Below are 24,862 nucleotides of genomic sequence, written 5' to 3'. Positions count from 1 at the left end.
AAGGAGGGGGGGTTATTAAAAAGCTTTTATTGAAAAGACTATATTTACATCAGAACCAAAATCACAGTAAATGGTGACCATAAAATCAAATGACAACATTGTGCCCATCACCAATATTTTGAACATCTGTTCAATCTACAAGGCATCATCTCGCTGCTGAACTGCACAAGGTGCAAGACTAGGCCAGTGCAAAGTCTTTATTACATTTGAAGAGTCTTAAGTCTAGAGTTTCTGGGAATACAACTGCAAGGTTTACTTCTGCACTGCTGCTTTAATAAATCAAAACTAAATCATTTGTCCAAAAGAGAAACAATGTAATGTGGGACTTACAGGATGTGTAGATCCAAGCCCAAATAAACCATAAAGTAAGAAATTTTGCAGGTAATGGCACACTTCAATCTACAGCAATGAGCTATGCATTCGTAACAGTTAACTCATTCACTCTTGATAGGACACAGTAATCCCTTTGAACTGAAATATAACGATTTATCCTTTAATACATGGTCCCCCTAAGATTACTCCTCTTTCGTCATCCAGACATTTATCCCTTATTCCAACAACAGCATGACTTGAATCATGTTAAAGACCCCTGCTTGTGTCCCCAGTACCCCAAGAGTAAGTGTGTGTTTTACAGAGCAAGAGGAGAGTATGCAGATTGTCCATGTGTGCAATCAGGATAAGTTTGTTTACATCCAGTCTGCACATTTTATGTCTAGTCCATCTTGAGGCTACGATAGATGTAGCGGATAAATGCCAGTGAGGACCAGAAGGACACACTGCCCAGCATCAGTGAGAAGACCATTGCTGTAAGCAGAGAATAGCCAAAGAACTCCGTGCTCTGCACTAAGCCGCTCATAGAGGACCGGTTCCGATAGTAGAAAACGGAGTACACGAAGATGAAGAGGCCAGTTGAGCCGGTGCTGAGCACGCTCCGCCACCACCACCTGTAGTCCTCGCCCGACAGTAGGAAGTAAGTGAGAGCGACAGAGATGCAGGCGCCAACTGAGAGTAGGATGGCAAAGACACACAGCAGGATGCCGTAGAGGGTGTAGTGCTCTCTGCCCCAAACGGTGGCAAAGATGTAGTAAAGCTCCACTGAGATGGCACTGACGGAAAAAATGAAAGAAAATGACTAGTTAATCAACACATGTTTTCCCCTACGGGGTTAGAAATATGAAAAGCATTAATTGTTAAAGCTGATGTATCAGTAAAGAAGAAGCTAATGTGTCACTTTACATATATTTCCTAAATTAAATGAAATAATACAAAGGCTTAATTATAAAACACCAAATAAGTTTTTTTACACTGAATAATATTTAATTACAATTCTTGACATAAAACATAAATTGTAAGTATTCCTTCCAGTATTATCCTCTCATTTACTACCAAAAACGTTGTTTTGAAAAGTCAACACACTTTTTTTGCATACTGAGTGGTGAATTTAAACTTGGAAACTTTACTTTGTCCCCTTTAACTATGTATGCAGATACATAAAGTGTTACAGTATCTTCTCATGCTATCCCTCCTCTGCTTCATGTCTAAGAAGAGGAGGCACTTAATGCCTCTTCACCACACCTGACAACAGCTCACCTGAATGGCAGAAAGCCGCCGATTGCCATGTGCACAGCCGTGTGTTTGTACCAAGGCTGAGTGGGGATCTGTCGGGCTATGTTGCGAGTGCGGCAGGGCGCCTGAAAACTGCCGGCCCTGTTCTTTCCCACGATACCGCCAATGACGGTGAGTGGGAAGCCCACTAGCACCCAGGCACCCAGCAGAAGGAAGACGGTGGTGGCTGGCAGAGCCTGAGTGGAGCCGCTCCACCAGTGGATGGAGTTGACTACACTCCATGTCAGGAACAGTGGAGCTGTGGGAAAGAATAAAACATTCATTTTACTATTCCAGATTTTTTTATTTTTTTGAGAAATTCTGCTATAGAAAGTTGCAGAGCATGGGGAAACAAAATAACACAAGGCTATTTAACTAATTATTAACACCAGGAAGTTGTATGAGGCGGGTGGCAAAAAAATTCAAACAAAAATCTTAACTAGAAGGAAACTACTTCTGCAAAGTTTGAATGCTGAATGGCTGGGTCTGTCTCCCTTTAAATCTCCGCAGTGCGGGCCTTATCATCTACAAGTACTATATTATCTTGACCCTTGTCTTACAATGTTAAGGATAGTGTGATGACAAAATCAGACTCACCAGAGAAGAGTGACGATGTGAGGATGATGTTCCACACCCAGCGCTGGCCGTTGATCTGTGTGTAGAAGCTGCATGACACGTAGCCTGACACACAGCTGGTCAGAGCATACAGGACGATGGCTGCAGAGTTGATGGCACCATGTCGGTGCACATTGAACATTCCCAGCAATGCCATGAAGATTATTCCTATAAAATGGCAATGAAGTAACACATGAGTGATCAGACTTCTGTACATTTTACCTGCATGTATGAGCCATTATCAGGTTTCAAGTGTTACAGTCACTCTACTGTTAAAGGGATACTTCACCCATTTGCATTTAGCTTTGTATTATTAGAAACCTGGTAGTATTTTTAAATGGTTGCGCATCCCGCCCTCATTTTCCCCTGAGATGGGAAATCTTTGTATTTCTGACTCTGAAAAGGAGCTTCCAGTGACGCAAAATGACGATTTATTACAGCAACCGACAGGCCGGACGAATAGCTATATTGCTGTCGGCGGCGGTGAGGATGAGGAGCCCGGGCCGGCTTGAGCTGGGGTGGACTGGTAGAGTCGGTGCTCTCACTGTTTGCCTATGGACACAGACACAGAGTCTGTTTTCTGCCAGGAATTTCCAAGATACCAATTCCTTCTGGAAGAAATCTCTGAATCAGTTGAGGAAATGTCCTTATGTGTTGAGGTAAATATGTCTGTAAATGTTTTTATTACTATATTTCTACTGCTATACTGTATATTTTGGAGAAACTGTAACGATCGAATTTCCCTCTGGGATTAATAAAGTATTTCTGATTCTGATTTGGCCCTTAGTGGGAGTGGCCTGCGGTGCTGTGCTTTCTGGGATTTGGTGTCTTTCATCCACATGAGCCAAAAAGACACTTTCTGCATTTTCACGGCCAAGAAGGCACCAACTTCAAAATGTATTTCACATTTCCAATACATATATGACCCAATGTCAATACAGATTCATGTTTCAACGGGTGAAGTATCCCTTTAAGTAGTAAGAGTGTTGCTATGGGTCAGTGCTGCAAAGAAAATAAGTCCACTCAGTTTTCAAACTGGACAGTGAGAGCCTGAGACTGTTTTGGAATTCAACCCACCTCTATGTGTGTGTATGTGAGTGAACGTTCAGCTGTGTGTTACAAGTGACCAGTGCAGGGTCTACATTCACCTGTGGCCAGGGTAAGAAACTGAGCCCCCACTCCCAGCACGGCACACAGCAGGCTTTTGTAAGGAGGAAACCTGAAGACGTCGGTGTGTATGATCTTCCAGCCGTTGTCGCCCTGGTCGAGATCGTCACACCCCCCATCCTCCTCTACATTGTACCTAAAGGTGAGAGTAAAAATGGTTTTAGACAGGATGTTATGATGCCCCTGAGAAGCACAATTCTTCAGTTCAGATGCAGGTTGATCCGAATCAAGTCCAACCTTGAGACAATAGAGTGCACAAGGAAACAATATCCCAAAAAATGACGGCTTTGATACTCAACAAATGGTGTATTAATCGTACACTTAATTAGCTTAAACTATTTAAGGGGAACAAAGGGATGCTGTTTTTTTTTAAACTGATAGTATATTGAGGTTTTTTTATCAGCCCTTTATTAAGTATAACTTTTCATACGGAAGGCAACTTTAGCTCACAAATAAGCACCTGTGCTTCAGTGACTTACCTGGCAAAGTCATTCTTGAGGACGCGCATGAGAATGATGATGACGAAGCCAAGCAGCAGCACCACCAGCACCAGCGAGTTGATGATGGACAGCCAGTGGATCTCCAGTGTTTTGGGGAAGAAGGAGTAGTCTCGGAGGCGCTCGGCTCTCCTGGCGTGAGTTAGAGGGGACTCAAACCAGCGCACACTGTATGTGTGAGTTACTGTTAGGCTGCCGCCACCCACTCCAACTCCACCCACCACTGCACCTGCCCCCTCCTCGAGAGGAACAGGTTTGACATCTTTGACGGAGACATTCGCAAAAATCACTGAGTCGCCATTGTACTCGATGTTGAAGTCTAAGTGAGTCCATAAGCCCACCTGTTGGAGACGAGAGAAGAGGGCAGAGAGGGAGAAAAAAGGGAAACAAACAAAAGAAAGAGAGAGGAGAAGAGGAGTGAGAGATAAGAAGTTTGACAGCAAGTGTGGCTCAACAGAAAGAGGATCTTTGCATAAAGATAAAGCCTTTAACAGACTTACACTGACTATGCATTTCCCCTTTTTTCTCCCACAAGCAATCCAATCTACTCCAAATGTCCAGTGAACCCTGAGAAGCACAAATGGTTTACCTTGTGGCTGTGAGGCAGGAAACCGCTCTCCTCTATGTATCCCACAAACCCCCAGATGGGAATGTCATCCAGGACAAATTCAAAGTAGAACAGCTCCTCGATGGCCTCACGGAGCTGGTCCACCTTCAACACAAAACAGGTCCTTGATCACACTGCATGTATTCAATGACCACAGCTTGTAATGCAGCCTGTATTTGAGGGATTTGTAGTCAGGGAGGAACCATAAAAGACGTTTTGTATCGTCACTGAGCCTGCTGTTGGTGATTTGATATCTGAGATAAGCTCTGCCACAAAGATGATTTCTCCAGAAGCCAAACCGTCTACGTCACACAAACAATGCTTAGCTGTGTCAAGACACACTGATTACAACAGATCCTGATCCTGGTACACATGGTAAGAGACACAAAGGCTGCTTATTTAACCAGCAAACAATTCATGACATGAATTCATGACATTCTTAAATTATAAACAGTTCAAATCAAACATGAGCCCAGGCCCCAAACTTTTAGAACTTAACCCAAAATGTGTGTTAGAATATTCCACCAATTAGAACACGTCAATGTACCTGTTTCTCTGAAAGAGTGAGCTGGCAAACACTCCTTTTCTCTATGTTTTCTCTGAATCGGATGAGATATAACGATTCTGCCATCCTGTCACCATCCAACACTTCTCCCAGACTCAGGGACTTGTGATGCACCTGAAGGAAATGTGTTACAATATGAGTAACAGTGTGTAAAAGAAAGGCATACACACAGCTTTAGCTGGTAATCATTCTGTGAAGGGGATATTTCAAAACTACACATACAGCTATCAGATAGCTAGAGAAGGCACACTGTGCAGCAGTCACACCACAACACAGTGGCTTGTAGTTTACTGCTGTTGCACAAAGCTCTGCTTTTACATCTGTCTGTGCACATTTGAAATGTGCGTGCCAGCAGTTTGCAGCACTGACGTACACATTCACATTTTTTTTATTAAATCCCTATCAATGCTACTTCCTAAAACACTGACACACATGGCCGCAGACAAAAATAACGTCTTTCAGAGGACCTTCTTGGCCAAAAGGATATTTTATGGTGGACATTCAGATTTTTACAAGCAATGTTCTGACTTGGGTTTAATTTTCACGTAATGTAAGTGTTTTCATATAACATGACAAATGAATATCAAGTTCCACTGAGAATAACGGAGGCCCATTAATGTGCAGTGAAAGTGAATAAAAAGTCTGACCTTGTCTGGCCTGCAAACAGGCAGGGTGTAGTAGTGATATGTCTCCTGAGGGTTATGATAAGGCCCCACTTTGTTGACATAGAGAGTCACGTTGTCCCCCTGCTTGTAACCCACTGCCCAGCCTGAGAACAAGCACAGAAACAAGACGCAGTGCAGGCCCATCGTCCTCTGGCAGCCTCCTGGCAGGTGTCCTATTCCACGCTGCATAACCCCTGTAGCAATAAAATGGACAGTTCGTCAGAACATGAGGGATAGGAGTGATTTAAACTGCTCTGTCTGTCCTGACACTTAAAGTATGCCTCACATTTCAAGTCCAGAAGTGAGCTTAAGCCCATTCTGACCTGATTATTCATATGTCAAATGTATGAACTGGACACTGTTCCTCCAGAAAATTGAGGAACACTCTGAGAGAACGATGAGACACTGTTTTCATCATCACAACTCTGGTCACTTCAGGGAGTCTATTTTGACAGGACTGACTGTTTTTACTGTCAGTTATAAGTGTGTGGGTGTAGATGAAATATTGCTCAGAGATACTTTTTACTGAGTCAATTTTGTTTTCTATATTCACAATACTCACCGAATTCCCATCCATTTGAAAATGTTTGGTAATTATTATTACTATTTTTTACGATTCACACAAAACCAAGCACCTTACTTGAGTAAGGGGGCTTCCAGTGATGTTGTTGCCATTTCTCTTTAGGGAGGGGATTAAACAGCAGCAAGTAGACACAGTTATCCCCTTACCAATGTCCTACCATGGTGTGTACTTAGAAGCAAAGCTACAGTCACACCCCGGTTGTAGAATTACTCTGCAAATGTATCAGCAGAGCAGAATTTGTGAGATGCGTATATGTTGAAGTTTTAATCCAGTTGTCATTTCGATACAATATTGAGTGCTTACATTCTGTGATATCCATCATAGGCCTTGGTGTCCATTTAAACCTTTTAAGAAAGACTGAATGCTCTTTCATTTTGAAGGTGATATAAGGACATAGTGGGTATGTTGCCATGCATTGTAATACAGATTGAACTGGTTTCTGTTTGTAGAAGCTGATCACTATTGTCAGTGTGACTCCTTTAATGCCTCTACAGAGACACATGAGAGCTGCAGGTCTGCACTTCCTTCATGTGTGAGTATCAGGGCAGTCATTCAAACCTACTAACCAAGAACCCAGTTGGTTAATTGACATTTTTGACAGGATATCATGAAAAAAACAAAAAAAAAAAACACTATCGTATCCTTAACAAAATGAAAAGTTAGAGCAAGGTCAAAACAAAAAAGGGACACATTAGACTATTTGTCTTGCATCAAATGCGAAAGTAGACGTGAGCATGATGAGATTCCTAACCCACTTATTAAACACACAACTTGCTCCAACATTGCTGTATTTCCAACACCGTAAATTGCGTTTTCATTTCGACACCGACTTCAAGACAATCTTAAAGGCGAAATACAAAAGAGGAGTTAGAAAAACCTACACCACCGGTTCAAGTTGTGTCACAAGTGTCCCGATGCTTGCAGATCTCACGAAACCTGTCTGTGCAGCCGAATCCCCCGGACTCCCGGACTCCCAGGCCCCGACGGTCTCCTCTGCTCTCCGGTAAATATCTCCACTGAAGCTCACTGTAACCTTAAACACTCACGGCTTAACACCGTGAACATCCTCCATGCAGGCTACCAACGTACTATTCACCAATTGCGCTCATATTCGGGTACATACTGTACTTTTATTGACACATGCGAGAGTGTAGAAGAAGAAGGGGTCCGACTCCACGTCACCTTAAAAAATAAAAATAATGACGATTGGGTTTTACTTTTCCGGAGGGGGGCGGAGAAACAAAAAAAAAAAAATACACCTCCGACGTTATAGGTTATTCGTAGTGGGGCACTGTGGCGCCCTCACATGCTATTTGAAATACAAGTGGTTAAATGTCGTTAATCGGAAAACGCAACATTTAAACCGACGGAGCACCGACCAGAGAAACTCTATTATTTTTCTGTACGACCGGATTTCCTTCCACCTTCAATGAACCAATCAAATGCCTTTGCAGTACTTCCTCGTTTGCAGCCAGACATTTTTAATCGACGCCGCACGATTGATGAGCAGTTCTTCCATCAATTTGACCAGATGTGTGTGCCTAGATCGATTGGTGATGCCTGGTACTGGATTTCCCGCGAAAGAAACGCAATTTCTCGCGGTCGAGAGAAGCTGGGACAAGTGCACACATTCAGTATACACATTGGTGAGTACATGTAAACTTTATTTAACATGTAAAGTATTGTTAGACAACTATTACTACTCGCTTTTAGCATAAACACGGCGAATATATGTCTCGTTGTTGATGTTGTAGCCCCTTAACTAGCCGCACGTCTGCATCTTTAGCTTTCTGCGCCACAGTTAGCTTCTCACCGTGTTGTTTATATTGTGTCCATCTCTTACTGTAACCCCACATGTGTGCTAATTCTCACCACTACTGGTCATACAATTGGCGTGCACTTATTACACGTTGGGGATGCTTAAGCCTTTTCCATCCCTAAATGTTCTCCTTGTTTATGTTGTTGACATCAGGTACCTCTGACTCATTGTTCACAGACTTTGGTGTTTTCTGTCCAACACGATGGGAATACACGGACTCGCCAAGTTGATTGCGGATCAGGCCCCTGGAGCCATCAAAGAGCAAGACATCAAGAACTACTTTGGTAATTGTTACAAGTCTCCACCCTCCACAGGTTGATTATTAATTAGGCCTGTAGACTTACTAGTCTGGTTTCTTGATGTCTAATGGATCAACATTCAGTATCTATGGATATTAAGCACACTCAAAAGTAAATGTGATTACCAGACAAAACTATGAGCGGATCAGAGAAATATTTTCAAAATGAAGCAATTTGTGTTTATTCTCTGTAACACATAGATGTCCAGCTCTTTCAACTGTGATTTCCCCTGTCATTATTTTAATAATTATTGTCATTTTGTCAACGTATGCAGGCAGGAAGATTGCCATAGATGCCTCCATGTGTATGTACCAGTTCCTGATAGCTGTGCGACAGGACGGGAATGTTCTTCAGAACGAGGACGGAGAGACGACGAGGTACAACTAACAAAATCCAGACGCTCTGAAACTCAGACTATTGAGGACACATTAGATATGCATTAGATATTGGATTGATCCGAGAGTCTGAAATATTTCCGCCAACTCATTTTTTTTGTCTTTTTAGCCACCTGATGGGAATGTTCTACCGGACAATCCGCATGCTGGAACATGGCATTAAACCTGTTTATGTGTTTGACGGCAAGCCCCCACAGCTCAAGTCAGCAGAGGTTAGTGTGGCCTCTGACTTCTTCTGGTGCTTTGCTTCCTGTCTCCTGTTGTTGTGGAAGTGACAGTCAGATATGGCTTGTATATTTATTTTTAATGGCTTCATAGTTTGGCTTTTGTTTGCTTGTCAGTTACAACAGCGTGGTCAGATCTGTGACTGTTTGCATTTCAACAAAATCTCGACAGAACAATTAATTATGATTTGTGTTTTGTAACCCTCGTCATCATCTGTCTCTTGATCCTCATTTCTCTTCTGCTTTTCTACTTTTCCATAAACCCCCAGCTGGAAAAGAGAGGGGAGAAGAGGGCAGAAGCTGAGAAGATGCTTGCTCAAGCACAGGAAATGGGTAAAGTTATTACATTTTTAGTACTTTATGTAGCAAAAGTCAAGCATGGTGCCAGTATACCTTTACTCTGTTTTTTTTTAATTGTAATTCAGTCTCTCATTGCACAATAAGAAACACTCACTGACTCTGATGCTAAGTCAGAGTCAGTGAGTGTTTTTGGTTTATTGAGTTTAATTTCATGAAACATATTCAGAGATGATTCTTTATTAAAATGTCTTCAACAACATTTTATTTCTGTCCAGGAGAACAAGAGAACATTGAAAAATTCACCAAGCGTCTGGTCAAAGTCACCAAGCAGCATAATGACGAGTGCAAGAAGCTGCTGAGCCTGATGGGAGTGCCTTACATTGAGGTCAGAGCAGCTCATACTTTGCTAGAACTCTCGCTGGCTAATGATATGTCCTGATCAGTATGCTTTTTTTTCTTCATACAATTTGTTTTTTCTGGATCCAGTTCTGTGCAATTTGTCAGACAAGACCCTAAAAGAAAGAACATGAAATGTTTACACTTAAACAGTAGGTTCTGTTTTTAATATTTCACCAAATGGAACGCATGCATCTCAACAATAGGAATAGGAATGAAACCTTTTCCTTAAGTCCCACAGGATTTTCTTTACCCTCAGTCAACATGAAGGAATAAAGAAGTCAATTAAAATGAAATGTTCATTGAGATGCCCCCTGCTCTGTTGTCTGCCAACTAAAGCATGCATGAGAGATAAACTACAAGAGCAGGTCTGACTGCATAATTATGCAGCTTGTAATCGTATGTGTTGTGTTTTGTAGGCTCCATGTGAGGCTGAGGCCAGCTGTGCAGCTCTGGTTAAAGCAGGGAAGGTCTTTGCTACGGCAACAGAAGACATGGACGGGCTGACCTTCGGGACAAATGTTCTCCTCAGACACCTAACGGCCAGTGAAGCAAAGTAATGTTGCACCTGCTTCAGCTTTTTTGTCTCTTTAGCAGACATGTTCAGAAAATGGATTTAATTGTCCTGTTCTATTTCTGACACAGCCTTTGATGTAATGCACACATTTCATTGTTGTAATTGATAAGTACACAATTCAAATTGGTGTCACTTTATCGTCACTTCATTACCCCTGTTTCATGTTGTACAAACATTTGGTCATCACAGTTCACACGTTTGATTTTTTTTCTCATAATCTCTGAATAATTCAGGAAAGATATACCAAATGTACTGCCGCCATAAAATCTTACATGACGGTTGTAAGGTCCACCACACTCTTCTCTGTTTAATGAAAGTAATGATCAAATGGTTTGCAGTGTTGTTTGTGTCTTTAAAACATGAACGTGCTGTCAAAAGGCATGTATGTATTTCATTATTCACTTGATAATACATCAAGATATTTTATTTGTTCTAGGAAACTTCCTATCCAAGAGTTTCACTTCAGTCGCATGCTGCAGGATATCGGTCTGACCAATGAACAGGTAAAGTTCTGTGTCATTTTGAAAAAGGTCAAGCAGGGGCGCAGATAGCCTTGCGGGTTGTGTTGTATGCTCCATGTTTGGAGGCTGTAGTCCTCGTCGCTGCGGCTGTGGGTTCATGTCCGACCTCGGCCTTATGCTGTATGTTGTGATCTCTCTCCCTCCTCCCAAAATGTCCTTTCCCTCTTCAGCTGTCCTGTTCAATAAAGGCAAAAAAAATAACTTGGAAAATAAAGAAAGAAACAGTGTACACTAACAGTGTAGTGTGAGCATAACTGGTAATAACACTCTGCTGGTTATTAGACCTGTATGTGCTTTGGTGCTGTGAACACTGTTTCAAAGGTACATCAGGTGAGGGATATTTCAGTCTTTCCATCAACCCTTATCCTGTGTTCTCTCCCAGTTTATAGACCTATGTATTCTGCTGGGCTGTGACTACTGTGCCACCATTAAGGGAATCGGCCCGAAGAGAGCCATCGACCTGATCAAACAGCACGGAACCATCGAGGAAATCCTAGAAAACATAGACCCCAAAGTAAGTAGATGTCCGCGACAATCCAGAAGCACATGCAGGGAGACGGATGATGTTCAGTTCTGAGTCTTTGTTTGTGTCTCGCTCTCCTTCATGTAGAAGCACCCTGCCCCAGAGGACTGGCTGTACAAAGAGGCCAGGGGGTTATTTTTGAAGCCAGAAGTGGTCGATTGTTCTACGTTGGAGTTGAAGTGGGGTGAGCCGGATGAGGAAGGACTTATCCAGTTCATGTGTAGTGAGAAACAGTTCAGGTAAATAATCAGCAGACTTTCCTAAGTACTGTGCGGCATTTTTGGTTATTCACTTCAATGCAAATCAAACAGCTCAGACACAAACACGGCTGGCAGCTCGAGCTTCTCACTCATTGTAGACAGTCTTGACTCAGACAGACATTTACAGAGGATAAACTGGATTTCTGATTTATTTATTTGTCAAATCTCGCACATTCCTCCTTTAAATCTCTTTGTCACCCATCGATTGTCTTGATCAGAAGTTGATTCTTTGGTTTTAGATGGACTAGATTTAGATTATTGACTTGGTTGCTTCTGGAGTTTTCTGGCCTAAATAATTGAGGATGCCACTGGCCAGGATTATCTGTTATACAACATTTGACCACTAGGCGACACTGCTGGCCAGCCAGAGTTTATGGTCGCAGCGTCAATTTAGCAGAAAACTTTCTACTTATGATTTGAGGTTTACAAAAACTCCAGCATCTGTTCATGTTAGACTGTTCACAACTAACATTTGCCCTAAATGTTTCTACCACTATATTTGACTGAAGGATCCTCTGTATGGACACTTGTTCTCTAAATATAGCTGTCTTAAAGTTAAAATTTGAATAACCAGTTGATTGTTCAGCTGAGATCAAATTCTGCACAGAACTGAACTTTTTCATTGATGTTAATGAATGTTTTGGTCATCCTATTGCAGTGAGGAGAGGATGCGTAACGGCTGTAAGAAGATTGTAAAGAGCCGTCAGGGCAGCACACAAGGACGACTGGACTCTTTCTTCTCCGTCACTGGATCTCTGTCCTCCAAACGAAAGGTACATAAAGACATGCAGTGTGAAAAGTCCAACTGGCTTTTAAAATGTTGCATTATTGGAATATCTGATTGTTGGACTCGTTTGATCCATTTTCCTTCCTTGTGCAGGAACCTGAGGTTAAAGGATCGGCAAAAAAGAAGCAGAAGACTGGAGCCACGCCAGGCAAATTCAGGAAAGGAAAATAGATCGATCCCAGAGCTCGATCGGCTCCTTTAAAAAGTGATGTTTGTTAAATGAACCACAAACTAGATAAAGAGTAAAGAAGAAAACATCGAGCTCCCAGTGTGAGAAGAGGAAGCTGCTGCCCATTTACACAACGTGAGGTTGTGTTTAATGATTTGTCTAGATTTACAACTCGATTTACATGGCCACATATGATGTTAAAAAGAAAAGCAAGTCTGTTTTAACAAGTGTTAAAGGGTTTAGAAATGTGTTGTTTCTGTTACAGAATAAAAAAAATCATTATCTGTAGAACCATTTGTAGCCTTTTGATTTTCTCATTTGGGGTCCTCTATAGAAAGTCTTTGTGTGCATGGTTAAGAAGCAGAATCCAACACGTGATTTTTCTGCTAGTGTTTGGTTTAAAGTTTGCGTTATAAATATGATGTGTTCAGTCTGCAAACTTTGTTGGGGTATGGAGTTTAGCAGCCTGTTTTCTAGCTGACTGACACAGAGCTTGTGAGGACTATAATGCTGCATTCAGGTGCTCCTTGGATGGTCCCATTTTCCTAGTTGGGAAGTCGTTAATCCGACTATAGCGTGTTCACATGCTCTGTAAATATTTAATACAGATTCATGTTAATATTGAATATAATGCTCTGATCAAAAGTGAGAAAGCCGGGTATGCTCGGTACTACAGCAGACCAGACAGAATGGAGACTTTACGATGCACAGCTACCGTCATCGTCAGGTCACTTGTTGCTCAAAAATATTAAGATGGAGAAACGCAAAACTAAAAAATCTATTGGCTAGAATGGGGATCATTAAGCAATGATGACATGTTGGCTATACGTCCACTTCTTTTTTTTCCTTTCAAAGATTTTTTTTTTTTTTTTTTTTTATGCCTTTATTTTACAGATAGGACAGTGGATGGAGTCAGACAGGGAGAGATGGGCCTGGACCTCACGCTCTCGATATTTTTGGCCTCTGCATGGATTGTGCGCATTAACCGTTAAGCTACCGGTTCCCCTGTCCACTTCTTTTTAACAAGTACATGATGCTTAGGGGTTTACAGCTGTTTCTAGAACAAACTACTTCAAAACAGACCCTCAGTCAGTGTTAATGGTTAGAAAACATTCCACATAACTACCATTGTGCATTTATTCAATATTTAATACAAATCTAATAAATACACATCATATGACATAAATTTGTTTATAACTATTTGTACTGACTGCACTGATTAGATGAGCTAAACAGGTTTTTTAGTTGTCAGTCTACATGGAGGAACAGGAAACGTGGTGAAACTAAATAAAACTCTTATAGGTTATTTAAAGAATCAAGCCACATGGGCAGATTTTTTTAGCAGCTCATCACAACATTTCTCAGTATCTAGCTGTATGTCATGTGACATAAGTGACACATAAGTTCATCATAATGGTCATTATTATGACAGTGATGTATTTGAAGTTTTGCAAGCTAAACTGGTTATTTGGGAAGAAGTGAGGTTGTATATCTTTTTTTTAATGATGAAATGTGATCAGTAGCCCTCCGTAAATTCACAGCTTGTCCTAATAGCTGACCACTGTACCGGGATCAGAGAGCAAATCCTCATCTAAGAATACATTTAGTCATGTTTGTATATTTCTGTATGCAGGCTTTCTCGGTTGTTCATTTGCAGCTCACAGAAGAATCAACAAAAAAAGAAGGCATTGACATTGAAACATTTACTAATAGAAAACACATTGCACATTGTGCTGCAGGTGATGTGTAAGGGAGTATTTACCTTTTTTGGTATGCTGGATATTATTTTAAAAACAGTTTTACAACACAATCTGGATTTCCTGTGTACCCTCTGAAACAGGAAATCTGCTCTGCATAAACAGCAGATAAAAAGGGAAGTCCTAATTAAAGAAGTACTTCAGCTAAAATTTATAAACCACCACCCATAAACTTCTGAACATCTCTGCGATGAAAGTGGACTCATCTGGTAAGCGCTTTTTACTGGTTTTATTGCCTAGATTACATTTTTTTGGTTACTATTCACTCAACAAAAAAACAAGAACACGATCCAAAAGGGAAAAAGAGTATAACTCAGCTAAGAAACCAGAGGTCTCAAAATAAGTATTTAAATATGTATTTCAATTCAAGAGTGTTTTCATTTTGAATTCATTTTGTACATCTTAATATATCAATTGATTACTAAAAATGAATGCAGTCAAATAGGAGACACTCTCCCTTATTTAACTAACATTCTTTGTGGTTAAATGTATCTAGGTGAAGAAGGCGGAAAGAAATCCTGTTCCTATTGGCTGTTGGAAGATGTTGACAGCCAGCATGTTAGTGAGTGTCCTCTTCCTCAGAGGTGAGAGCGTGTTCAGTCTCTTTTACTTAAGAGACATATCTCCCTGATTTACAGTTTAAACTCATTCTTGTGCAGATAGTGCTGACAATCTTTACATCCTGATAAGATAAGATAACACGTTATTGTCCGTTTGCACTGAAATTTGTCTTGCATTACAAGCTCAAAAATGCTCGCATCCCAATCAAATCACATCACACTCAAAAGACAGAAACAACTTAAGTTACATTTAAAATCACAATGTGGTGATGATCTATACATACATTTGTAGCAGCACAGGGAAAAATAAGCGGCAACCTCCAAGTCTTGAAAAATTAAGCTAATGCGTGTGCATAATCCTAAACTGCATCCTCTTTGATTTTGATGACGATACGTGTCATCCGTAGTTAGGTGCGTAGCTGACATTATTTACAGGTGGGCAAGATGTAACGGTTTGTCAAGAGGCTTAAAACCCGCCTCAGTTCCAGCTCTCAGTCTGTCGTTAGGTTGACTCAAAGTCAGGCTGAGACAGGAATTCCAGCATGGAGGCTGCTGCCGATGAGCCTCGAGAACCCCCTGCCGTGACAGATGGCTGATGTCACTCAGGCTTCATCCATTAACATTTACAGTCTATGGAGAGAACAGATGCAACAACCTGCTGCTGATTAATAATACAAAATAAAGAATTTCATTTGTAACATACTTTACATTTCAAACAAATCTCAAAGGTCAAAGTGTTACACATGCCTTTCTAGTCAAATAAATCTACATGTTATTACTAATGAGTCTGTTTTCAGGTGCACTGGCAGCTTGTGTTTTTGATACAGACCTTTTCATCACGACACCACAGAAGGTGGAGGCACTGAGTGGATCTTGTGTGCAGATCCCCTGTATATTTAGCACCAAATCAGAGTTTGACAGCAGTGTAAAAATCTCTGGAGTGTGGATTAAAAGTGACCCCAGATTTGGCATGTTTCCAAACAATGTGGTTTTCAACAGCAGCAGCCAGACATTGAACAGCTACAGGATGAATATTACTGGAAATCTGAGTCAGAAAAACTGCACCACCCTGTTTTCAAATGTAAACGAGAATTACACTGAGAGATACTTCTTCAGAATAGAGAGCAAACCCTTCAAAGCAACGACTTATTGTGATCCTCTTCGAGTTACAGTTAAAGGTAATGTTTTTTATTTGTATCTTTTTAATGTCAATTAAAATCAGGAGAAATCACCTGAGAAATCAGGTAAAGTTCTGAGTCAAAAAGAAAGCTGATCCTGAGTGTGTTTCTAAACCACAGATTCTTCTCCGAGCCCCAAACTAATCATCTCAGGAGATCTGAAGGAGAAGGAGTCTGTCACTATAACCTGCTCAGCTTCCACTCCCTGTCCACTCTCCCCTCCTAAACTCACCTGGAATCTCAAACAAGACTCTCTCAACAACATGGAGGAAAACCCAGATAAAACCTTCACGACTAAAATCCAGGAGCAGATCACTCTGACGGACAAACATGATGGATACAACATCACCTGTTCTGCCACATATCCTGTGAATGAAGGAAAAGAAGTCAAGACAGCAGAGGAGACACAGACTCTCAGAGTTTCATGTGAGACTTGATCTCATTTGTTTTGTTTTTTGAAGAATGAAGCAGGGACAGTTAGGTTTTTTTCTAAGAGCTTCCTCTTTGCATAATGGCTTGCTGCAATTTTCTTGAGCATGGTAAAATACTTCTGCACAGCAAAATGAGCCTGAACTTTGCAGATCTTTGAAAATCTTGCTGTTTCAGTGAAAACGACTTATCTCACATGTCTAACCTCTACAAATGTCACTCCAATATGTCTCCAAATCTTGCAGACTCTCCCAAGGACACCTCAGTGATCGTCAGTCCCACTGATGCAGTGACAGTTGGCAGCATGGTGAACCTGACTTGCTCCTGCAGAGCAAACCCTCCTGTCGTCCACTTTGTCTGGTTCATGATCAGTAATGGCAGACTGGAGCTGATTAAAGTAGATACACAGGTTTATGGCCTTAATGTGACCAATAGTGATCCAGGCAGATTGTTCTTCTGTGGATGCAGAAACGATCTGGACATTCAACTATCAACAGGACATCAGCTGATATTTGAAGGTAGAGTGGAAATGATTTCCTGATGTTTTAGTGGTCAAATCTTCTAGAAATCAACGAGTGACACTGCTGCTGTGTTACAGGTGATCAACTGAACGAACATGTTGGCATTCAAGTTGTTATGAAAATCCTGGGAATCCTTATGCTCGTCAGTACGATGGTCATCTTTGAGTGGTGAGAAGAAACTTTCTGTGATGTAGCCGTATCAGCAACAGATGAATTGGTGATTTTCAGCGTGGTTGTATTAGAACTGTAGGGCACGGACCATTCTTCAGCTTTCTTATATATTTTATTTTTCAGTTGGTTTCGATCAAAAGGTTCCATCAAACCCAGAAAGGTAAGCTGCCAGATAAGGAGAGGTAGACTTCCACTTTATTGTTCCAAATGGGAAATTCTTCTTCATATGCTCTCTACAGGTTTGACAACAATCGACAGCACAGAGAAAAGCAACAGTGTACATTAAAGCTTTTAAAGCTCATTATAATTATTATTATTATCCTCTTTCTGCTCCTTCAGATTACTGACATCACTTACCACTTTCTCTTGTTATTTTATTCACAGGACAAAGAGGAAGCAGTCTACAGCAACAATTTGGCGGAGTTGACCTAACCAGCACAACCAATTAGATAAACCCTAAACATAGACTTTGAATTTACTGTGTAATATATGTAGGGGATAATGCCAGACGAGGTGTCGGTTATCAGTTTTGTAGACAATAGAGGCCACATTTAGTTCTTGCTGAACTAAAAACCTGATAATAGACACTTAAAAGGGCATTATTCCACATATTCTGTTATTACATACTGAAGAATATAAGACCGTAATGTATTGTTTTCATGTGTTTCACATCGATATATAAATCTTTGAGCAAAACATAACTCAGTTTCCCTGTTTTTTTTGTTTTTTGTCTTTAATTTTGTAAACTTTATTAATCCTGAGGGTAAATTCTGGCTTACAGTGTTATTTTAGAGACATGCTTGTCACACACATAGGCCCCAATCACACACATGCACAAACGGGACCTGTGGACATGCATTAGTGGAGAGATGTCAGAGTGACTGACACTGCCATGCAGGGAGCTCAGCAGAGCGGTTGGGGGTTCGGTGCCTTGCTCAAGGGCACCTCGGCAGTGCTCGGGAAGTGCTCTGGCACCTCTCCAGTTAACAGACCAACTTCCAAAAATGGGTAAATAGGCTTGGTCTTATTTGAAGTCCTTTTTACGTAAATATATATTTTTAAAAAAGAATTTTCTTATGTAGCTCTGCCATTACACCACATTTATACATTTACACTGAATCATACAATGCCATCACTTCCTTTACCTGAGTGTGATTTTTACGGACTTGCAGAGGCAAAAGAGGCAAGACATGTAAACACACAAAGGCACAACAGAGACAAAGCAGCGTCTGTAGCTCCTTTTACACAGCTTGTTCAAGGTGGTACTGTTAGACCTCTGTTACTCCTGACTGACTGTATGAGGAAAAGTTATAAAGGCTGACCGGTGAGGCAAAGTATATCTGCCACTGAGTCAGAAGAATAGAGTGCAGTGTGTGTGAACGAGGGCGCGTCGACACTGTTCAGCGATGTAGTCTCTTTTTTTTAGGTTTATTTTTGTTCTTTTTAGGCCTTCGTTTATTAGGACAGTGGATGGAGTAATAAATCAGAGAGAGAGAGAGCGAATGGGGAGTGACATGCGGGAAAGGAGCCACAGGTTGGAATCAGAATCTAACCGGCACACTAACCACTGAGATACCGGCACCCCCTCAGTGGTGGAGTCTTTGATTAATGAAGACAAATAGACTGGGAGTAGTAACAGAGACATAACCATCCTGTGTGGATCAGGTGGTGTGAAAGGGGATAGGAGATGTTTCAAACAGCAGACCCTTGAGTTAAAAGAAGAAGCCAAAGCAGAAGTTAAAAAAAAAAAAAAACTGTATTTCCTGGAGTGTATAGCGATGTCAAGGTTGAAGAAATGTGTCTCGGATACTGGGAAATTGCTGCACAGACAATACATGCAACAACTCGAAACAGTTGTGCAAAACATAAGCTTATCCCTACTACAAATTACCCTTAGCATCTGCTTAACTATCGGCACATACACTCACACACACACACACACACACACACACACACACACACTCACACACACACACACACACACACACTCCTAAAATCACAAGCGCATGCAGACTTTGCTCATGTACACCTGCCACTCAAAACACATGTTTCACAAATCTACATGGCTACAGTTACCGGGACCTTGTGGGCCTCCTCGAGGTCAGGTATCTTAGTTTATTCAGAGAATGTGATCGTTAAAAAGTGTGTGTGTGTGTGTGAGTGAAAATGTTCTTTATTGTTGGAGTAAAATAAATCACAAAGGTTGGTGTAAATCTGTGCTGTGGACAAAGTTAATAAAAAGGATGACTTTCTGTCTGAGACCTAGACGAGTATCTGTCATAAACACATTTCTCATCAGCTTACATTACTGAGGAAGAGGTCACTGTACTTTCAGGGATTTTCTCCATTAGGCATTAGATACATTATACTCTGATTATTCAAACTTCAAGCCCCCCTACTCTGTCTTTGACCTAATAAAGATGAATCGCATGAATGAGTTGATTCTGATCAACAATCCTGTGAGGTTGAACTAACCAATGGAACCATGAAGATTTGAATATGTCGTAATATCTGACTTCCTTGCTTACAGGATATGAGCTGTAAACCAACGCTGCCTGTGTTATTTTGGAATAAGAGGTCATGTGATATGTAATGGCAGAAAGACAAAAAAAGGCAGATTAGTGCTGTCTTTAAACAGCAAGTCCTCTTTAAGAGAGGTGAGTGGGTTTATTCTAATCCTGCTAAAAATTAAGAAACTGTTTCAGTAAAATGAATCTCCTCTATTCTCTGTGTTTGTTTGTTTGAGGAGGAAACATTGAGCTACTTAGTGGTTTATTAAAACTCCAATGTAGTTTTTTGACAAGAATTTTATTCTCTTTTTTAGTTTGTTTTAATTAAAATAAATGTAACCTCAGTATGATTTCTATAGTTACATACAGGCATGCTTATTGTGAAGAAAAACTAACTGTGATCTTACAGTGTAAGTTTTGAGTCTAAATGTTGAGAAGAGAAGTTGCTTTAAATAGGACGACTTCTTTGTTAAAACGTCATAAACTTTATGAAAAGTGGTGAAAAGTGAAAGCGTTATTGTATTTGAAAATCCAGGGAGCACGGTTCTGTCTGTGAACATGGTGATTGCCAAATTCTTACTGAGTGTCCTCTTTGTTTCAGGTAAGCTGTTTGTTTGTTTCCATTCTCTTCATTTGAAATCAGAGTCTCTTAATTCAAATTATTCATGTGTCGACTATAAATCAATTCTTTAAACTATAATTATTTTCTTAATTTTCCTTTGTTCATCATGATCTTATAGGCGCTTGTGCTACTTGTGCTGTAACACCAAGCCTTGGTATTACAGCACCACAGAAGGTGGAGGCACTGAGTGGATCTTGTGTGCAGATCCCCTGTATCTTTAGCACCAAATCAGAGTTTGACAGCAGTGTAAAAATCTTTGGAGTGTGGATTAAAAGGGACCCCAGATTTGGCATGTTTCCAAACAATGTGGTTTTCAACGGCAGCAGCCAGACATTGAACAGCTACAGAATGAATATTACTGGAAATCTGAGTCAGAAAAACTGCACCACCCTGTTTTCAAATGTAAACGAGAATTACACTGAGAGCTACTTCTTCAGAATAGAGAGCAAACCCTTCAAAGCAACGGCACCCTGTGATCCTCTTCGAGTTACAGTTAAAGGTAAGCTTCTTTTTTTATGACTTGCTTCAAACAGTTGATGCAGCTTTTAGGTTAACAACAAGTTCCACAGCCAAAATGTGACAGTAAACAGTCGTGACTAAACATTAAAACAATGACGTCAAACTGTAAAAAACACACGATGAAGGGGTTTAAAAAACAGGAACTCTCATGTGGGAACTTTCTGGGTCACTGCTCAGCGATGAGTTCAAAATCGACACAAGTTTTGTCCTATGTTGAGTCCTCTCCATACTGATGAAGCTGGATTTTTTATTAAAGTCTGACAGTGAAAGGGTTAATGTTCAATAATACAAACTGTACAGTAACATACTGTAATGTTTAAAATGTGCTTAATTTGAAAACACCCCCTATTTAATATTTGTTTATATGAATATTTTTACCAATACAAGGTGTGTTTCTCATCCACAGATTCTCCTCCGAGCCCCAGATTTAAGATCTCAGGAGATCTGAAGGAGAAGGAGTCTGTGACTATAACCTGCTCAGCTTCCACTCCCTGTCCACTCTCCCCTCCTAAACTCACCTGGACTCTCAAACAAGACTCTCTCAACAACATGGAGGAAAACCCAGATAAAACCTTCATGACTAAAATCCAGGAGCAGATCACTCTGACGGACAAACATGATGGATACAACATCACCTGTTCTGCCACATATCCTGTGAATGAAGGAAAAGAAGTCAAGACAGCAGAGGAGACAAAGACTCTCAGAGTTTCATGTGAGACAACCAGAGATTGTTATTGGATCCTGTCAGAATGAGATGATTTTAAAGATGTTTGCTGTTTTTAATGAAATACAATTATCTAACATTTTCCTCAGATTCTCCTAAAAACACCTCAGCGTCCATCAGTCCATCAGGTTTGGTGTCAGCAGGTATTCATGTGAACCTGACCTGCTCTAGCAGAGCCAATCCTCCTGTCAGCAGCTTCACCTGGTTCAAGATCAGCAGAGATGGACCCATGATCGTATCTGAAGGAGAGTTTTACAGCTTTAATGCCACAGAGGGAGGAGTTTATTACTGTGTGGCCAGGAATGATCTCAGTAATCAGACATCACCACAGATCCATTTGAATATAAAAGGTAAACACCTTTTAAAAAAAAAAAAATTATTAGATAGGGATGTTTCAAACAATACCGCACTAAGAAGTTTTGTCAGTTGTTTATGAAACTTTGGAAATTTGAGCTCAGGCATGGTTCTGCAAAAAGAAAGGGAAGTAGAAATAAAGAGATTGGAAACGTGAGAATGAAAATAGACAAGATAGAGAGAGGGAAGGAGAGAACATGTATAAGGAAAAGGAAGAAGAAGTGATCATTGTCTATACATAAATCTAGAAAACATAGACTAAAAACTAAATTCCACACAATGTCTGCATACAGTTGTGACATAAACATCAATAAGCATTTGTGTTTCTGTTGTGATTTCTTTTGGAAATACTGCACAGCTGGTTGAAAGCCATAAGTCTTATTAATCCATCTTTTCTCTACTGGAAACAAGTGGGTCACTCTTCAGCATGGTGGACAGGTGTTGGAGCGATGATTGGGATCATGGGTCTCATCAGTGTGAGCGTACTGATTTGGTAAGCATCTAAAATAAATTTCACATCAGCATTATTAATTGATTATATTTTACTGTTGTTAATAAAACAGTGCTTCATATCAGTATCACTATTTGAATTATGCTCAAAGTTATTCAGCTGACAGTTTTTATATTTCTTCCAGGAGGTTGAAGTCAAAACGTTCAGCTTTCCAACAGACACAGGTAGGAAACATATTTCAATGTGTCTCATGAGTTTGTTCATAACTTAACCATTCTACCCATTAATAGTGACTGCAATAAACTGACAGCCCCTTTAATAAGTTCCTCATTAGTGAGTGTAAATGCAGAAACACAGCACATGTGAATAAACATCCTGTTAACTCACACGAACAATCCACTTCGTCATCCAGCATTTTCAAGTCTTGACACATCAAGATTTTTCATTCATTGCTGTGTCCCATCAAAGCAGATTATTCAGATAAGTGTCCGTTTGTATAAGCCGGTAGATTTGAGCGAGAGATGGCGTGAGGTTCACTCTTAACTACAACAATATTTACATTTTCTTTAACAGAGCCTGACAGCTGCAGCACCAGCTACACAAGAAGCCGGGCACGAACAAGCCAGAGCATCAGAAGTAGAGGAACTACATTATGGAGAGATCGACTTCTCCAAGATGAAACCTAAAGTGTCCTCTAACTCAACGCAGGACAGTGGACAGCAGCAGGAGACTCTGTATGCACAGGTCAACGTCTCTAAGCCAGTAACCAGCTTCACACAGGCTGCTGCTGGCCCACATGATCTCTATGCTCAAGTGAAGAGAAAATGAAGACGTGCACGGACATCTTTTATTTAACAAAACATATTTACTGTTACAGATGAACTTTTGCTTGGCTGCCTGTGGTTCATTAAATGGTATTGAACCTGTAACACATTGTATCTTTTTATGGATCAATAAATGGTGTGTACATATTTCAAAATGAGCTTCTCCACACTCTGCTGATTTCTTCACATGCATCACATGAATTTAATGAGTTGTTTGTGGCTTAAACAAAGATAGTCAGTCAATCCATTTTTATTTGTATCGCGCCACTTCCGAACAAATGTTATCGACACTTCACAAAACGCTGAGGCCTTTAGCGTCATCATAATTATATCACAGTCTTTACAGAAGTTCAGTCATTGTCTCTGTTTCTGCATTTGTTTCTACACTCAAATGACTGATCACTGATATTCATACCCAACTCAATATGAGTGTGTAGTTAAGTCGATCGCACCATGCAAGCACAACAGGTAAAAAAAGGAAGTCTATATGAAGAACATACAAACTATAACAAGTGAATTATAAAAGAGACATTAGCACATTTGATGTATCATACTTGGTTGAACTCTAAATGGCCCGTAGGTGTGACTGTGACTGGTTGTTAAAGGTCATAATGTCAGCCCTGTGATTGACTGGCGACCAGGCCAGGGTATACCCCACCTCACGCGCAATGACAGCTGGGATTGGCTCAAGCCATTGTTTATCTTATACGTGAAGAGCGCTATGGATAATGGATGGATGGATATTTGGTTGAGCTCACAGCCTCCCTCTTCTGTGTGTCTAAAAACATATTATCTGTCAATTTGAACTTTTATCTTGAAGTTAGCTGATTAACAAAAACAAAAATCTGGAATTCAAGAAGTAAAAAATTAAGTAAAATTCTTATTTTAAAACTAATCTAACTTCTGTATTGTTTATCTTATCCAATAGTGCAGTACTGCAGTACAGGAGCCAGATGTTGTCACTACCTGCTACAAACTCACATGTACATTTTTAAGATTGAATTACCTTTAAGATATGAACATGATGTCTAAAAACACTCAATAACCAATATTTCTGAATGCCTGTAAAGTCACAGTATAAAGTTGTAAGGTCTCAAGGCAGTCCTTACAAGGTTCAGGGAGGAATAAACTTTAATAGGGCCCAAATGCAGATTTCAGAGGGGCTTGTGTTGCCATCGAAACAGAAAGTGGCAGAAACATATATAAAGCCATAGGAGATCTTTTGATGTGGCCAGGCTGTGCACCTGTAAGGAGGGACAACAAGGAGTCAGACACTTCAGGTTTTTAGTAGCCGGGTATAGCCAGGTGGGGGGGCTCTGAACAAAACCCTGGGAGGTTGATATTGCTATTTTTGAGCCCTGTTAAAAGCACCCCTTTTTCTCTGTTATCCATAAGAGACCCAGAAATAGCCCGGCCGTTATCCTCTCAAATTGATGACTTAATAGTTAAATATTCCACAGAAGTCTCAGTGCATGGACTCCATCTGTCAAAACAGGCGGGTGTTGGTGATGCTGGCTCAGAACAGGCAGAGTGCAGGCCGGCCATCTCATCATAGGTAGTAGACTTGCGAGGGTCCAGGTAAAGTTAGAAAGTGTCTGAAGAGGGTGCCAGGAAGACAGACAGGCAGATTGAGACTTGTGCGATAATAATTAACAAATATTTATTCTC

The 24,862-nt window shown here is 40.6% G+C and overlaps 3 protein-coding genes across 5 annotated transcripts; 2 read left to right on the top strand and 1 right to left on the bottom strand.

Moving 5' to 3' along the window:
• Positions 1-10: 10 nt before the first annotated feature.
• Positions 11-7,689, bottom strand: tm9sf1 (transmembrane 9 superfamily member 1). Of its 2 annotated transcripts, none has more exons than XM_020641640.3 (9): positions 7,191-7,689; positions 5,704-5,915; positions 5,039-5,170; positions 4,474-4,596; positions 3,867-4,225; positions 3,369-3,523; positions 2,203-2,388; positions 1,591-1,864; positions 11-1,106 (listed from the first exon to the last, which is right to left on the bottom strand). In XM_020641640.3, exons 2-9 carry the CDS (start codon positions 5,908-5,910, stop codon positions 713-715), a joined length of 1,830 nt encoding a protein of 609 aa, XP_020497296.1. In that variant the 5' UTR covers positions 5,911-5,915; positions 7,191-7,689; the 3' UTR covers positions 11-712. The 2 variants fall into 2 exon arrangements, with proteins under 2 accessions (XP_020497296.1, XP_020497295.1); XM_020641639.3 differs by having other exon boundaries at positions 7,186-7,688.
• A 120-nt stretch (positions 7,690-7,809) lies between these two features.
• On the top strand, positions 7,810-12,865 carry fen1 (flap structure-specific endonuclease 1). Of its 2 annotated transcripts, none has more exons than XM_020641653.3 (12): positions 7,810-7,950; positions 8,301-8,407; positions 8,697-8,799; positions 8,927-9,029; positions 9,311-9,374; positions 9,617-9,726; positions 10,157-10,293; positions 10,751-10,817; positions 11,218-11,349; positions 11,446-11,597; positions 12,277-12,391; positions 12,499-12,865. In XM_020641653.3, exons 2-12 carry the CDS (start codon positions 8,326-8,328, stop codon positions 12,574-12,576), a joined length of 1,143 nt encoding a protein of 380 aa, XP_020497309.1. In that variant the 5' UTR covers positions 7,810-7,950; positions 8,301-8,325; the 3' UTR covers positions 12,577-12,865. The 2 variants fall into 2 exon arrangements, with proteins under 2 accessions (XP_020497309.1, XP_020497310.1); XM_020641654.3 differs by having other exon boundaries at positions 7,820-7,950; positions 8,277-8,407.
• Positions 12,866-14,430: 1,565 nt separating this feature from the next.
• LOC109989780 (B-cell receptor CD22) lies at positions 14,431-23,352 on the top strand. Its single transcript, XM_065949162.1, has 15 exons — positions 14,431-14,540; positions 14,828-14,915; positions 15,689-16,069; positions 16,190-16,495; positions 16,744-17,016; positions 17,097-17,187; positions 17,314-17,350; positions 17,575-17,596; positions 20,197-20,301; positions 20,441-20,821; positions 21,248-21,553; positions 21,655-21,915; positions 22,331-22,412; positions 22,555-22,594; positions 22,944-23,352. Exons 2-15 carry the CDS (start codon positions 14,873-14,875, stop codon positions 23,196-23,198), a joined length of 2,583 nt encoding a protein of 860 aa, XP_065805234.1. The 5' UTR covers positions 14,431-14,540; positions 14,828-14,872; the 3' UTR covers positions 23,199-23,352.
• The last annotated feature ends 1,510 nt before the right edge of the window (positions 23,353-24,862 follow it).

Source organism: Labrus bergylta, chromosome 20, assembly GCF_963930695.1.
Source record: "Labrus bergylta chromosome 20, fLabBer1.1, whole genome shotgun sequence".
Taxonomy (NCBI): domain Eukaryota; kingdom Metazoa; phylum Chordata; class Actinopteri; order Labriformes; family Labridae; genus Labrus; species Labrus bergylta.
The sequence above is the reverse complement of the archived record's forward strand: the minus strand, read 5'-3'. Positions and strand labels throughout refer to the sequence as shown.

Excerpts from the sequence above, each read along its gene's own strand:
- fen1 (XM_020641653.3), top strand. The coding sequence starts at position 8,326 with ATGGGAATACACGGACTCGCCAAGTTGATTGCGGATCAGGCCCCTGGA. Across the intron at positions 9,030-9,310 it reads CACAGCTCAAGTCAGCAGAG|CTGGAAAAGAGAGGGGAGAA; the intron begins GTTAGTGTGGCC and ends ATAAACCCCCAG. Across the intron at positions 9,727-10,156 it reads TGGGAGTGCCTTACATTGAG|GCTCCATGTGAGGCTGAGGC; the intron begins GTCAGAGCAGCT and ends TGTGTTTTGTAG.
- LOC109989780 (XM_065949162.1), top strand. The coding sequence starts at position 14,873 with ATGTTGACAGCCAGCATGTTAGTGAGTGTCCTCTTCCTCAGAG. Across the intron at positions 22,413-22,554 it reads AGTGTGAGCGTACTGATTTG|GAGGTTGAAGTCAAAACGTT; the intron begins GTAAGCATCTAA and ends TATTTCTTCCAG. Across the intron at positions 22,595-22,943 it reads CAGCTTTCCAACAGACACAG|AGCCTGACAGCTGCAGCACC; the intron begins GTAGGAAACATA and ends TTTCTTTAACAG.
- tm9sf1 (XM_020641640.3), bottom strand. The coding sequence starts at position 5,910 with ATGCAGCGTGGAATAGGACACCTGCCAGGAGGCTGCCAGAGGACGATG. Across the intron at positions 3,524-3,866 it reads CTCAAGAATGACTTTGCCAG|GTACAATGTAGAGGAGGATG; the intron begins GTAAGTCACTGA and ends TCTCACCTTTAG. Across the intron at positions 2,389-3,368 it reads GTTTCTTACCCTGGCCACAG|GAATAATCTTCATGGCATTG; the intron begins GTGAATGTAGAC and ends GCCATTTTATAG.